The 14,969-nt window shown below is 43.6% G+C and overlaps 1 protein-coding gene across 3 annotated transcripts in view; it reads right to left on the bottom strand.

Moving 5' to 3' along the window:
- crtc1a (CREB regulated transcription coactivator 1a) overlaps positions 1–14,969 on the bottom strand; it is a 48,808-nt gene that overhangs the window by 22,533 nt on the left and 11,306 nt on the right. For all 3 annotated transcript variants that reach the window (XM_028021750.1, XM_028021749.1, XM_028021751.1), the window contains exons 2-4: positions 12,221–12,337; positions 5,762–5,887; positions 3,542–3,603 (exon numbers count right to left, since the gene is read on the bottom strand). In XM_028021750.1, the coding sequence (XP_027877551.1) occupies positions 3,542–3,603; positions 5,762–5,887; positions 12,221–12,337 (305 nt within the window). The remainder of the gene's footprint in view (positions 1–3,541; positions 3,604–5,761; positions 5,888–12,220; positions 12,338–14,969) is intronic.

Here is a 14,969-nt window from a genome sequence, read left to right as displayed (position 1 = left end):
CCGGGCTTTTACCCATGGAGCCCGGCCGGGCTCAGCCCGAAGAGGAAACATGGGTCCCCCCTCCCATGGGCCCACCACCCGTGAGAGGGGCCAAAGGGGTCGGGTGGATTGTGTGATGGGTGGCGGCAGAGGGAGGGGACCCTGGCGGTCCGATCCTCGGTTGCAGAAGCTGGCTCTTGGGACGTGGAATGTCACCTCTCTGGTGGGGAAGGAGCCGGAGCTAGTGTGTGAGGTTGAGAGGTTCCAGCTAGAAATAGTCGGTCTCACCTCGACGCATGGCTCTGGTTCTGGAACCAGCCTCCTTGAGAGGGGCTGGACATACTTCCACTCTGGAGTTGCCCAAGGTGAGAGGCGTCGGGCAGGAGTGGGCATACTTGTTGCTCCCCATCTCGGCGCCTGTAATTGGGGTTTACTCTGGTGAACGAGAGGGTAGCTTCCCTCCGCCTACAGGTGGGGGGACGGGTCCTGACTGTAGTTTGTGCTTACGGGCCGAACGACAGTTCAGATAACCCACCCTTTTTGGAGTCCTTAGAGGGGGTACTGGAGAGTGCTCCTCCTGGGGACTCCCTTGTTCTGCTGGGGGACTTCAACGCTCACGTGGGCAATGACAGTGAGACCTGGAGGGGCGTGGTTGGGAGGAACGGCCCCCCCGATCTGAACTCGAGCGGTGTTCTGTTGTTGGACTTCTGTGCTCGTCATGGATTGTCCATAACAAACACCATGTTCAAGCATAAGGGTGTCCATACGTGCACTTGGCACCAGGACACCCTAGGCCGCAGTTCGATGATCGACTTTGTCATTGTTTCATTGGATCTGCGGCCGTATGTCTTGGACACTCGGGTGAAGAGAGGTGCGGAGCTGTCCACTGACCACTACCTGGTGGTGAGTTGGCTCCGGTGGTGGGGGAGGAAGCCGGTCAGGCCTGGCCGGCCCAAAGGTGTTGTGAGGGACTGCTGGGAACGTCTGGCGGAATCCCCTGTGAGGCGGAGCTTTAACTCCCATCTCCGGCAAAACTTCGAACAAGTCCCGGGGGAGGCGGGGGACATGGAGTCTGAGTGGACCATGTTCTGTGCCTCTATTGTCGAAGCGGCCGATCGGAGCTGTGGTCGCAAGGTTGTCGGTGCCTGTCGCGGCGGCAACCCTCGAACCCGTTGGTGGACACCTTTGGTGAGGGATGCCGTCAGGCTGAAGAAGGAGTCCTACTGGGCCTTTTTGGCCTGTGGGACTCCAGAAGCAGCTGATAGGTACCGGCAGGCGAAGCGGCATGCGGCTCGGGTGGTTGCTGAGGCAAAAACTCTGGCATGGGAGGAGTTTGGAGAGGCCATGGAGAAAGACTTCTGTACGGCTTCGAGGGGATTCTGGTCCACCATCCGGCGTCTCGGGGGGGGGAAGCAGTACAGCACCAACACTGTTTATAGTGGGAATGGTGTGCTGCTGACCTCTACTCGGGACATTGTGGGCCAGTGGACAGAGTACTTCGAAGACCTCCTCAATCCCACCAACATGCCTTCCATTGATGAAGCTGAGCCTGGGGACTCTGGGTTGGGCTCTCCAATCTCTGGGGACGAGGTCGCCGAGGTGGTTGAGAAGTTCCTCGGTGTCAAGGCTCCGGGGGTGGATGAGATCCGCCCGGAGTTCCTTAAGGCTCTGGATGTTGTAGGGTTGTTTTGGCTGACGCGACTCTGCAATATTGCATGGACATCGGGGGCAGTTCCCCTGGATTGGCAGACTGGGGTGGTGGTCCCCCTGTTCAAAAAGGGGGACCGGAGGGTGTGCTCTAATTATAGAGGGGTCACACTCTTAAGCCTCCCTAGAGAGGAGGGTCCGCCGGATAGTCGAACCTCGGATTCAGGAAGAGCAGTGTGGTTTTCGTCCTGGTCGTGGAACACTGGACCAGCTCTACACCCTCGGCAGGGTCCTGGAGGGTGCATGGGAGTTCGCCCAACCAGTCTACATGTGTTTTGTGGACTTGGAGGCGTTCGACCATGTCCCTCGGGGAGCCCTGTGGGGGGTTCTCTGGGAGTATGGGGTACCGGGCCCTTTGATACGGGCTGTCAGGTCCCTGTATGACGGGTGTCAGAGTCTGGCCCGCATTGCCGGCAGTAAGTCAGGCTCGTTTCCGGTGAGAGTTGGACTCCGCCAGGGCTGCCCTTTGTCACCGATTCTGTTCATCACTTTCATGGACAGAATTTCTAGGTGCAGCCAAGGTGGTGAGGGGAGCCGATTAGGTGGCCTTAGGATCTCATCTCTGCTTTTTGCAGACGATGTGGTCCTTTTGGCTTCATTGGGTCGTGATCTGCAGCTCTCGCTGGAGCGGTTCGCAGCCGAGTGTGAAGTGGCCGGGATGGGGATCAGTGCCTCCAAATCCGAGGCCAAGGTCTTGAGCCGGAAAAGGGTAGAGTGCCTTCTCCGGGTCAGGGGGGGTGTCCTGCCCCAAGTGGAGGAGTTCAAGTATCTCGGGATCTTGTTCACAAATGGGGGAAGAAGGGAGCGAGAGATCGACAGGCGGATTGGCGCAGCGTTTGCCGTCAAGCGGGCGCTGTACCGGTCCGTCGTGGTGAAGAGAGAGCTGAGCCAAAAAGCGAAGCTCTCGATTTACCGGTCGATCTACGTTCCCACCCTCATCTATGGTCATGAGCTTTGGGTCATGACTGAAAGAACAAGATCGCGGATACAAGCGGCCGAAATGGGTTTTCTCCGTAGAGTGGCTGGGCTCTCCCTTAGAGATAGGGTGAGAAGCTCAGTCATCTGGGAGGGACTCAGAGTAGATCCTCCTTCACATCGAGAGGAGCCAGTTGAGGTGGCTCGGGCATCTGGTCAGGATGCCTCCTGGACGCCTCCCTGGTGAGGTGTTCCGGGCACGTCCTACTGGGAGGAGGCCCCGAAATCCAAAAATTTGGACAATTTTCCGTGAAGTTTGGTGACTCTTTGAATATGATAAAGCCCCCATAAAGCCAAGTCATTTGACTGAATCATAATAATGAGAAACAGTATGATTACAATAGGCCTTCACAGCGCTTTTGCTGCTCGGGCATATTGATGACAAGAATGTTAAAACATGCGCCGTTCTAACAAATTGAGCCTTGAAATGCAGGCACACACCCACAACTACCACACTGTCCTCCAAGGTCGAAATGTTGTTAAAGTCATGGAGCATCAGCACTGCTCTCACCCACACACTTGACACAAAAATTGGTATGGAAGGGTTTCTAATTAAACAGTCAAACACCACCTGCATTAGTTACGGTTTTTAAAGATGCTTAATTTCTTTTAACCTTTTTGTGAACGATGTAGCAACAATACCATTTTATGATGGACATTTTAAGCATATCCAGTAGTTTTGAAATGCAGCGGTAATACACTAAGGCAGGACTAATCAGTTGTTTTTCACAGTCAGTATGGAGGTGTGATTATATGCTCTCAGTTCTACATTAACCTTATTGAACTGTTTCATGAGATGTAAGAGCATGTGGAAGGCTACATGTGTGGCTGTGTGAGGAAGTGTCCGAGCCACGGAGTTAGACTGAACAAATGCTCTTACCTTCTCCAGCTGGTGTCAGGAGGCGGCGACAGGTACACTGAGCCGTACGGACAGCTGTCAATGTGACGCTTCAGGTCAAGAAATCATCATCCCATGTAGTTTTATGACTTTTTTTGTTAAATGCAAGACAAAATAAAAATGGATATCTGCCTACAGTTTACTGATTTGTTCATCGAATTGCAAGACTTCTTCCTCAACACACTGTAACTATTTATAAAAAATATAAACCTTAAATGGGAGGTACACCCACTTTCAAATGCTATCAGGATAGAAAAAGAAAGAATGTGATCATAATTTTTTACTATTTGTTCATTCGGTTCACAGAAAAACAACATACCACAAAGAACCACCATAGTGTGGCGTGGGGGCCATCTGTAGCTCTTGGACTGATTTTGTGTGGCCCCCAAATATGGCCCCCAACAATGATACAAAATTGGCCTATCCAGCACAGGTAATTGATGCAAACGTAGATGTAAAAAGTGTGGTCCGGGGCCATTTGTGGCCCTCTGAATGGTTTTGTTTGGCCTCCAATCACAATTCAAGATATGGATTTATTATTTTTAGTATTCCTGTTTTATTTCTCATTCTTCCGCCTTGATTCTAATTATGTATCATATAAGAAACAGCACCCATTGACGCACGTCACATTATTGATCCAAACCATACATAAGCAAGTCCGTAAATATGTTTTGGACATTCTTTCAGGAGATAAAAACGACGTAAAAGTAGAATCAATAATAAAAATGTTCCCATTACAGCTTTCAAAAGAGGGCATGTTGAAAAGCATTTGTACCGTTATCAATTACCAATGGAACAATCTTTATAAGCATTATAGAAATCAAACCCTTCTCATATTTGTTGACTAGCTTTTTGATTTTTGGACCAATTTAAACTCAAAACTCTGGCTAGACCAAACTACTTTTAGTCAGTAAAAACATGTAGTTCAACTTAAAAAATGATTTTAAACCAAAAACTCCCAGGGGAATGATAACTTTGTCTTTAATAATACTTGATTTTACTGGATTTTTTACTGGATTTTTCTGGATTTTGTCCGTTGCTTTTACTGGACTTAGTCTGAACTGAGCCTCGACATTGCCATGTTAGATGAAGCTCTTAGGGTTTTCATTTTGCAGTTTCTCTGATTATTGCCTAGTGTGACATGAGCCAACTTGCTGAGACAAGCACGCCGCCGGAAACTGCTCACTCTCTTTGAACAGGTAAAAATAAAAGCTTGTTCTGTGCAGAGTGAAGTACTTACTTCCTGAGCTGATGTTGCTTTGGCTTTGTAAACTGACAGATAGCAGCAGCTCTCCTCTAGGATCATTGCTTATGTCCGTCCACCAGGCCAGGACAGACAGTATCATTTCGTCTAGATGTCTAACATAAAAGCAGTACTGATTAACCTTTTGGGCACACTTGTTTGTTGCCAGTTAACCCAGTGTCAGTATTTAAGGTGAAATATGGCTTTCTACTCAGGGTGGCACTTCATTAGGGGGTTATTCACCAGTTCATAAATTCTTTCTCCTCCTGACCCTAATGATAACGCATAGTTCTAACTTTACGACTAATCACGAGTTACTGTCATAAATCATTAAATTATATACTGTTTCATATTCTATGCACGAATGTGGGCAGATTGATCTTTCTGCATGCTACAGCAGGAAATACCATCGTGCCTGAAATGGACTTTTTCTGTCTTTTAGGGTTTTGGTGCCGAGTCTGCGATTATTATTGCACTTACCAAGTATTCTCATTGCTTATTTATTTACAAGCTTGTAACTACTAACATAAGGGCTATTTCTTTTTTAGTATTTGGTGTTTTTTAACACTAGTTAAAAAATGCCACTATGCAGTTGCTACCACTGAAACTGAGCTTCTCTCAGTTGAAGGTGGTAAAGGACAAAATATAAACTGAACTGGTAAAACTTAGAGTGAATATTTCTACAGTACAGTGATTATGGACCTAAAGCACCAACAGAACACTAGTTGTTGGTTCATCTGTGATCTTACTGTCTAAGCAGAAGATTCTTATATCCATTAATAGAAAATAACATAAAATAATTGTACTTGATTGTTCCCCGAATAGGGAAATTACTGAAAATGCATTACCATAATATGTTTTACAACCATATCTATTAAGATTTCCATCTGTTAAGGGATTACTGAACATGTTGACTGTAACGTCCAGTCTTCCAGCACTGACACAGCTGTAAAGGATATCTGGCGTCCATGTTTGTCTATAGAGAGCGGTTTCCGATTGGGCGATGTAATGCGGTTCCGGTCTCGGTAGACTCTGTCCACCAATCCGTGGTGTCGCGTAGATCTATTAGTGTCAAGACCTGAATTCTGAGAGATGATGAAAAGATATTAATGAACAAAACAACAGAATCACTCACTGTGAAAAAAATTGTCCTTCCCACCAAAGAGATTTATGTGTATTAAGTAAGTAGTTACTGTGTAAATAAAGGAAATCTTTCCTTAAACTTCGAAGTCAGCTTTAGCTAAAGTAGGCTTTGTTTGGCCCATGTTCCCCACCTTTGCCAGCAGAAAATAAAGAAAGCATCTGAGTACAAAACGGCTGTAGAACAAATAATGGGACTCATGGCAAAATGACAAATAAACACTGGAATTAAACTTAAAAAATTCAAAGTTAAACTTCAAAAGTGAAGTTTAATTTGAATACTTCACAAAAGTGAAGTATTCAAATTAAAGTATTTAATACTTTTGTGAAGTATTTTTGAATACTTCACAAAAGTGAAGTATTCAAATTAAACCTAAAAAAACGTAAAACAAAAGGTTTTGGTGCATCAGTAGAATACCGGTACTAGTTATTATTTTAACTTGTTTAATCCTAATAAACAGAAAAATGTACTCAAAGATTTACCACAGAAAATTTTTTTATGTTGATTGAGCAATTTTTTTCCTGAGAAATTAGGGTGAGAAGAAGACATGTTTTTTCCTTCGTTCCTAAAGAGAGAGGCATTCGATTATCCTGTTCTGTGTTAAAAGTTCCCCAAACCAATTTTTCTATCACCTTGGCAGCTTTGATTGCTTCTTTATTTCATTCATTTAGTCTGCTGTTTTTCTTCAAGCTTACAGCTTTAATGAGAAGTGTACGTTCATTTAGTATGGCCATGAACATCATGTTAATTTGAGGCTTTAAATGACTGATTTGAATTTGTTATACAACATGCAGCTGTAAGTATTTAATGAAAAGACTACTATGATTTGCAAAAGTTTGATTTTAAAGTTAATTTGTTATAATCCAGAATGAAGGAACATAACATGTACACAAATCCCAAGAAAAGAACTTGACATGTGTCTCCATATCTATATGCTAGCCACTTGAACCTTGTTGACAAAATCCTGCTACTATTCCAGCTATTTTAACCCAGCTGAACCATCATGTTCCACTCAGTTGTTCCACAAAGTTGTCACTAAACCGATAATACAATCCAATGTCCCCTCAAGGATAGAAGAGGAAGAGACGAACTGAAGAGTAGGAACAAAGGGATTTCCCACCAGGTTTTGTATCTTTCCCTGAGAGAGAAATTATCCACAATGGGAGGGAAAAAAGCAGAATTTATTGTCACTGGTAATATTTTCTTTAACTGGTGTGTGTTTGGTGCCACTTTGTGAGTGGGAGTATTTTTGTAACTGTCTGCACACACACTGAACGTGGTCACCAGAGTGCGGGTCGCACACAGACCTCGACAGAGACTAGGAGGAAGTCTCTTGAATATATGGTGCAATTCTCTTAGCAAGTTGCAACTTGCAAAATTTGTAGAGCCAATTTGTTTTTTTTGTTGCTTTTTCTTAAGAATCATCTAGAAGCTTCCAATATGTTTCAGAGCATGGCTATGAAAAGGTCTCTCCACAAACTGAAGGCCCTACATACTTGGGCGTGCTTCAACCCCCCGGGGATAGTGCTTATCATTGTAGGCAGACTTAGAGCGACTGTCCATCGTAAACATCCACACAAAGGAAAGTTTTTAGGGGCTTTTATGCATACTCAGTCACTTGACTGAGTGTCGCACTGTAAACTGCTCCACAGGAAACAGTGCTCACATCACGACACTAGCTCATCAAACTTGCTAATATCTTTTCCCTTATCAAGTTGCAGGAAATGAAAGAATTTGTCCCAAGATATGTATGCTAACAGTACACTTAACCATGAAATCTCAGCCGTCTGTGGACAGTGCGTGGAGTCCATGTAGCTCACAGAATAAACACAATATCCCCGAGTATGTGGGGCCAAAATTTTAGCTTATTTCATTGTGTTTCCATATCAGCTGTAATATGTGTTGGATATTATTGGCTCACAGGAACCCCTTTTGATAATAACTTTTCAACTTTAAGATATTGATTTGATTATTGCATTCATTTTGCCCAGAGCATCAGTAGTGGCAGTGAAACAATCTCACAGCATGTTGCTACCACTATCTTTTTTGACAGTCGGCACACTGTTCTGAAATTTAAAGCGACACTTTCCCTTTTGTCTCTCTGTAAAGTGCTGCTAGCTGTCCAGAAGTCTCCAATGGAGTCCAGAATGTCCCCCCAAAAATGTGAGCTTTCATGAATGAAGCCGGCTAAGCAAAAACTAAAGGAGACGAACCTGGCTGGGATGTATAAAATATGTGTTGGACATCACCATAAGAGTAAAACATAGCAGAGGTGTGTGACATCAAAAAACTTTGCCTCTTTTTTTCTGTCTGTATAGTTCAGAGTCACTCAGAGGTAAAACAGCAGCAGGTTAAGTCACCTCAGCACTTTCATATCTTATGACATGAGCTTATGTCTTATCTGACCAAAAAACATTCTCTTGAAGGTGTTTGGCTTCTCCATGTCAGTCAAGTTTAAAGGTATCAGTTCTGAAGAAGGGACTTTCTTGATCAACACCTTCCCAGTCCATGGGACGTAAACTTCTCTTCGCTGTGGACGGTGACACCAGTATTGCAGAAGATTCCAGTTCATAACAGGCTTGAGAGTTGGTGATTGCTGCATTGTTCCACATAGCAATCACTAATAAATTTGCTCTTATTTGAGTCAGACAGTTTTGCCCTTCTTCTAGACCTCGTTAAAGTGGTGACACATGGCCTAATACTAGCATCCAGCTGTGTGAACTGATAGTCTACAACTATTCGGAAAAGGCTTCAAAAGACTCTCCCAACTTTATCAAATCTACAGCTGTCCATATTAGGTCTTCATTAAGTTCTCTGGATTTTCCAATTGATCTACGTGTTGGCCAGTCTAGAGGGTCCAGCGGTCGAAGTCGAACAGTCAATACGAGGTCACAAGTTTGCGAGACGTTTGTTCTCACACACCCCATTCAAGATCCACAAGTCACACCGAGTTGAGCTCCAGTGAAATCCTTACCACTGCTGTGTAGGTCATGATTAAATTCTGACCAATCAAACAATAGGTTCACATACAGACGTGGCAGTTTGACCAGATGGTACAGTCAAATGAATTCTAGTTCCAGATACTAGCTGTAGTCAGCCCAGATCATTGACAACAAAGTGAAAGACCTTGACCTGTCTTAAAGGCATAGACAATCATTCAGCTGCACTTTACCAAAAGACTTCTACTCATTTACAACTGTATGTATGATTTTTGCATCCTGAAGGAACCATTCAAAAAATGAACGAAAATACAAATTTGACATGACATTCATACCCATGATGATTGTGTATAAAGTGCATTTCAAAACTGTTCAGAATGTTGTAGTATGATTGTTTTTTCCTACATGCACATAAATACAAATGCTAGCAAAAAGCAATTTCATCTCTAAATCTACTAAAATTGATTCCTAGTGTGTTTTGTTAACCTCATTTCCACAAAGCTGTGTCCTTATCTCCACTGAGAAAGGACTGATCACACAAGGGTGAACTCAGTTCAAAAATCCCAGTTTTCCTGCTGGGAGAGGTTCTATAGTGTAACTTGGTACAGTCATGCTTATTCTACACAAAACCTCTCTTTGTTTACAGACAGCTTAGAGCACAGGTGTCAAACCCAGTCCTGGAGGGCCACTGCTGCACCACACCTGAATAGAATAATTAGGTCATTAGCAAGACTCTGGAGAACTTATCCACACAAGAAGGAGTTAATTAAGCCATTTCATTCTAGTGTTTTGTATCTATGGCACATCTAAAAACTGCAGGACAGCAGCCCTTGAGGACTGGAGTTTGACACCCCTGGCTTGTCATGACCAGGATAAATGAGGATTACATCCAGGAAAACCAGAACCAGAACTTCTGCACATTGAACTAAAATGATGGAAGAGATTTTGACAACCTCTAACCTCCATCTTTTAGTCCAGTGGTACCCAACCCCGGGCCGTGAACCGGTACCGGTCAGTGGACCAATTGGTACCGGGCTGCACAAGAAATAATTAAATATTTCCGTTTTATGTATTATTTGAGTCTGGAGGATCTGTTATTGTGAAAATCTTTTAACCAGATTCTCTCGGTTCTTGCGCGCCAACATTGAGCCCACAAGCAGCAAAATGAGTAAGAAACAGATCAAATGTCCTTGGAAAGTTTCTTTGCAAAGGGGAAAAGGCCCAGAGAAGAGACAGGAGAATGGATTTATCCCAGTAGGTGATTCCCACATTCCAAGCCCTGCTTGAAAAGGTGACCGGCTGGCTAATGAGGCAATGAAGCCTTCAAACTGCTTTGCCAGGTAGAGACCAAGAACCCTGTACATAAGCAACACTTCGGGTGTCATTGTCTCTCATCACTCCCAGACGCAACTGTCTCGTTGCAGAGAAACAAGCTCAGGGCTCCCATTAGTCGTTAAAATTTTCATGAAAGTAAAATATTAATTTTTTGTGGTGTATCTCTATCTTATTTTGGAGGGATATGTAAACGTTACCATAGCGACCAGAGTCAGAGAGCGTTAGGACAGTGGTGGAGACAAGATGAGAAAAGTGGAGCTTGTGAGTTTTAGGTCTGGTTCACACGATTTAAGGATTGTTGGCTGATTTTCCAAACCTCTGTGACCACAGAGCCAATAAAAGTCCAACAGGTTCGATCGGTTAGTGTGTCCAGCCACACGGCAGGAGCAACACACCACACATGAACCGATTCCACTCACGAACATCACGGTTCCAGAAGAAAAACCAGTAAAACCCCCAACATACCATACGTGAATTTAGAATAATCAAACAGGGATGATAATGTAGAAGCTGGACTCATTTTAAAAGATGTGACAAAAAGAAAAGGCGTTTGATAACTGATGACTGTTTAGGATTCCCCTCCGTTCTTACGTCACTGCGCTTTCTGATTGGCTACCTGTCACATTCAACAGGCTGCGTCCTCGCTCCCAGTCAGGGAAAACCCCACAGGCTGCGATAAAAGGGCCAAAACAATGTTAAATATGCCTGATTTTAGATCGGGCATATTCAACACACCACCACGTAACACACCACACACTGCAAGACGTTGTAGGATTGTCGTAAAGGGAAAATCGGGGCAAAAAAAAAAAAAAAAAAGCCTTCAGCGGGAACACCAAATGCAGACGCGTTATCTGACGATTTCTCCTCCCTCCAAAATGTATATATATACAGTATATATATATATATATATATATATATATATATATATATATATATAAATATATATAATTTGTTTACAGTCATGATTTTAAACTGTGGCAGGAAGCTGGAGCGCCCGGAGAGAAACTTGCAAATTTCTTTTTGCTATTTTATTTATGAAATGTAATTACAAAATGTATTTCTGACATTTTGTAATTAAATGACAAAAATACTTTTATTTGTTTAGTGGCCTTTATTTAATAGTAGTAGACAGGAAAGTGGGTTATGAGAGAGGGGATACAAACCCAGGTCTTTGTTGCTGCAAGGCAACAGTGCTCCCAACTGAGCCATTGTCCAACCGTTTTCTTCAAAAAAATAAATGTTTTATTAACATCTAAGGAGAATTTAGAGGCCAATTAACCAAACAGTCATGATTTCAGACTGTGGCAGGAAGCCGGAGCGCCCGGAGAGAAACCTGCAAACAGGAAACTTGTCTAATCTTTTTACCCTTTGATCCCAGAAGATTTTGTGTCTCTTGTCATGAAGGTTTAAGTAACTGAACTCATCAACACATGTTCTGTCCCAGTTACTGAAACGTCCCCAGCCTCAAAATGCTCGGTTATTTTCTTATCAGTGATATTTTCCTCAACCAAATTAGAAATTTCTAGCTCCTCTCCGAAAGTACCTTAATTGCTTTCGAGAGGAGAAACCGTCGCATTAAATCTTTTTACCCGGTCTTTGTCTTCTTCCTTTCCTTGTCATAAAGGTAAATGAAGCCCCTTCTGAATATGTCTTCACTGCAGCGGCTGTCTGCAGTGAAGACATGTTCATCAACAGCCTTCAGTATTTGCTGTCCATGGATTATGTACATATAACCCTGGGTTTGGTCAGAACCACGGCAGATGACGGAGGACAGGTGGTACTTTTCTGTTCCATATTCTCCAGGTACATCAATGGTTGGGTTGGGAATTACCTCGTTCTTTAAATTATTACATCTGGCCGACTGTGGCAAATAAAAGGCGAGGACGTTATTGTCTGTGAGGCAATGTTTGTAATTTAATTTTGACCGGCAAACTGAACAAATTCATTTGAGCCCCAAATTCACCCAACTGCTGAAAAGAGAAGCTATATTGGTAAGGTCTCACCTGAAAAGACACATCAGCAGTGCAGCTTCCAACCTGATTCACATTTGGCAAAGACCCTCCGTAGTACTGCCCACGGCTCGATCCCATCTGCAAATACTTTGTGTCCTGCAGCTGGAGCTGCAAACAGAACATCAGGTCAGTAAGAAAGTCATCATACACATCCATCGCATTCATGTGATTTTGTATAAAGTACCCCAGAGTAAAGACTTTATTCCTAAAACGGTCAATACTGGTTAGAAACAACTTATTTTTTAAATAAAAACGTATTGTTGAGAAGAAAATATTGAACCCTTATAGTGCTTTTGTATTAATCTCCTCATACTATATAGAGACATCTTCCATTGCAATTGCAGCTGCAGCAAACAGCTCAGACTCAGAAAGCTTCTCTGACAGAGAAAACATGTTTCCAGTCTCTGAAAACTCCTTTTCCAGCTGCAGGTTTTTGGGCAATGTCTTGTTTAAAAAGGGCATTATAAATAAAATTGATTATTACTACTAAATAAAAACTGGTAAAGTCTTTCTGCTTGGGGATCACAGCAAAGAAAGACCCCTGTAATGAAGACTGAAGCTGGTTCAGTTGTGGATAAACAATCACTCCAGGGTGTCGGGTTAGAACAGCTGATATATATGTTCAGGTGAGTTAGTGAAAGAAGAGAATGTCCAAGTCCAGAATTGAGCTTTACTTAGTTTTAATTAGCTCGGGAGGTTCAGCCATACATATAAGGGCACTTGTGTGTGTGTGGCGTGTGTGTGTGTGTGTGGTTTCCTATAAAGATAAACAAATACAAATTATGAGAATTTGTCTGTAAACCCTTTCACAATAAACCTAATTTCCACAAATGAATAAATGTATTAATGTCTGACTATGAGAATGTAAATAATAATTATACATAAATAGTAATAATAAACCCTGCAAATAATAGTGTCACACGATAAACATACAAGAGAAATAACGCATTTCAATTGCAAATGGTAACACAAATAACAGCTGCAACTAATTAACCGAGCTTAATAGCTTAATGCTAAACGGCTAACTTTAGTTCTCAACAATACAAGTAAAATACAGCAAACGACTATAATACTCAACGGGACAAAGCACAACTACAGCTCTTAGACATTTACGAAACCAAACTAAATCAACAACAATATTACTTACATTCAATGGACGCACACAATAGAAAGAGGTTATGAACGGAGTCAGCCTTGAGAACCGTAACACTCTACTCAGATCCATAAACAAGCTGTAACAAAATTGAACATGAAGCCACCCAGTGGCAGAAATAAAATACTGCACCTAAAATACCTAAAGAAAGAAGAAAACCTAAACTAGAGGGCTGAAAACAAATAATTAACAGTCTTTTGTACAGCCGCCCCCAAATTTGATACTCAAATTTGACCACTAGGTGTCTTAATCATCTGGAGGTAGAGCTGGCAGCTTTATGAGGCGAACAACTGGCCGAGTGAAGGTCCTGCCTTTGACTTGAACCACAACTGTCCTCACGCGTCCATCTGCTCCAGGTGTGACGCTTGTCACTGTTCCTACTTGCCAGAGGGCTCTTGGTGTCTGCTGGTCAACAATAAGCACTATAGTGCCTAGAGTGATGTCATCCTTTTCTGTTTGCCATTTCTGTCTGGCTTGTAATGTTGGAAGAAAGTGGCGGATGTAATGCTTCCTGAAGTGATCTGTTAACCCCTGAGAATGTCGCCACCTTTTTCGACTTAAAAGTTCAGACTCGGGATAGACCACTTGTGGAAGGGAGGAGTCCGGCCACCCCATCAACAAGCAGTTGGGTGTGATTGGATCTGGATCGGCCAGATCAGATGAAACATAGCCCAATGGCCTGGAGTTGAGAATACCCTCTATTTCAATAAGGACTGTTCTCAACACCTCCTCTGGCACTGACTGAACTCCAAGAACAATCCGGAGGGCGTTCTTTACTGATCTAATCTCTCGCTCCCAAGACCCACCAAAATGCGGAGCATTAGGGGGATTAAAGCGGAAGCGAATCTGTTGAGCAGCAAGTTGGTCCTTCACTGCTTGTTCCAGGGCACCGAAGGCTTCTTGAAGTTCTTTATCTCCTCCTTTGAAATTAGTTCCCTGGTCTGAAAGGATCTCATGGGGCTTTCCTCTTCGAGATATAAAACGTCTGAGTGACATTAGGAAGGAATCTGTGTCCATATGTGGGAGGATGTCTAGATGGACAGCTCGGGTGGTAAGACACTTATACAGGATTCCCCACCTCTTTTCGTTGCGTCGTCCCACCTTTACCATCATCGGACCAAAGCAGTCCACCCCTGTGGAAGAGAAAGGCGGTTTGAAAAGCCTCAAACTGGAGGGTGGAAGATCTGCCATCCTTGGGACTTGAGGGCTGCCTCGCCATTTCCTGCAGTCCACACAGTTATGCTGGTGCTTCCTGATGGCTTCTCTCCCTCTAAGTAGCCAGTATTTTCGTCGCAGCTCAGCAAAAACACGCTCTGCTCCAGGGTGGTTCAGCTGTTTGTCATAATGTTGGATCAGGAGTTTGGAGACAGGGTGAGAGGACGACAGTAGAATGGGATGGAGCACATCCGGACCTAGGCTTTCACATCGGCGGAGCCTACCTCCAACACGGATTAGACCTGAGGTCTGATCATATTCAGGGGCGAGTGTGAGCACTCTACTGGTAGATGGAAGAGCTTTTCCCGATTTGAGTAACGTCATTTCTTCTGGGAAGTTCTCTATCTGAGCCTGTCTGAAAAGGGCTAACTC

This window comes from Xiphophorus couchianus, chromosome 6 (assembly GCF_001444195.1).
Source record: "Xiphophorus couchianus chromosome 6, X_couchianus-1.0, whole genome shotgun sequence".
Lineage (NCBI taxonomy): Eukaryota > Metazoa > Chordata > Actinopteri > Cyprinodontiformes > Poeciliidae > Xiphophorus > Xiphophorus couchianus.
This window is presented reverse-complemented; position numbering and strand designations above follow the sequence as displayed.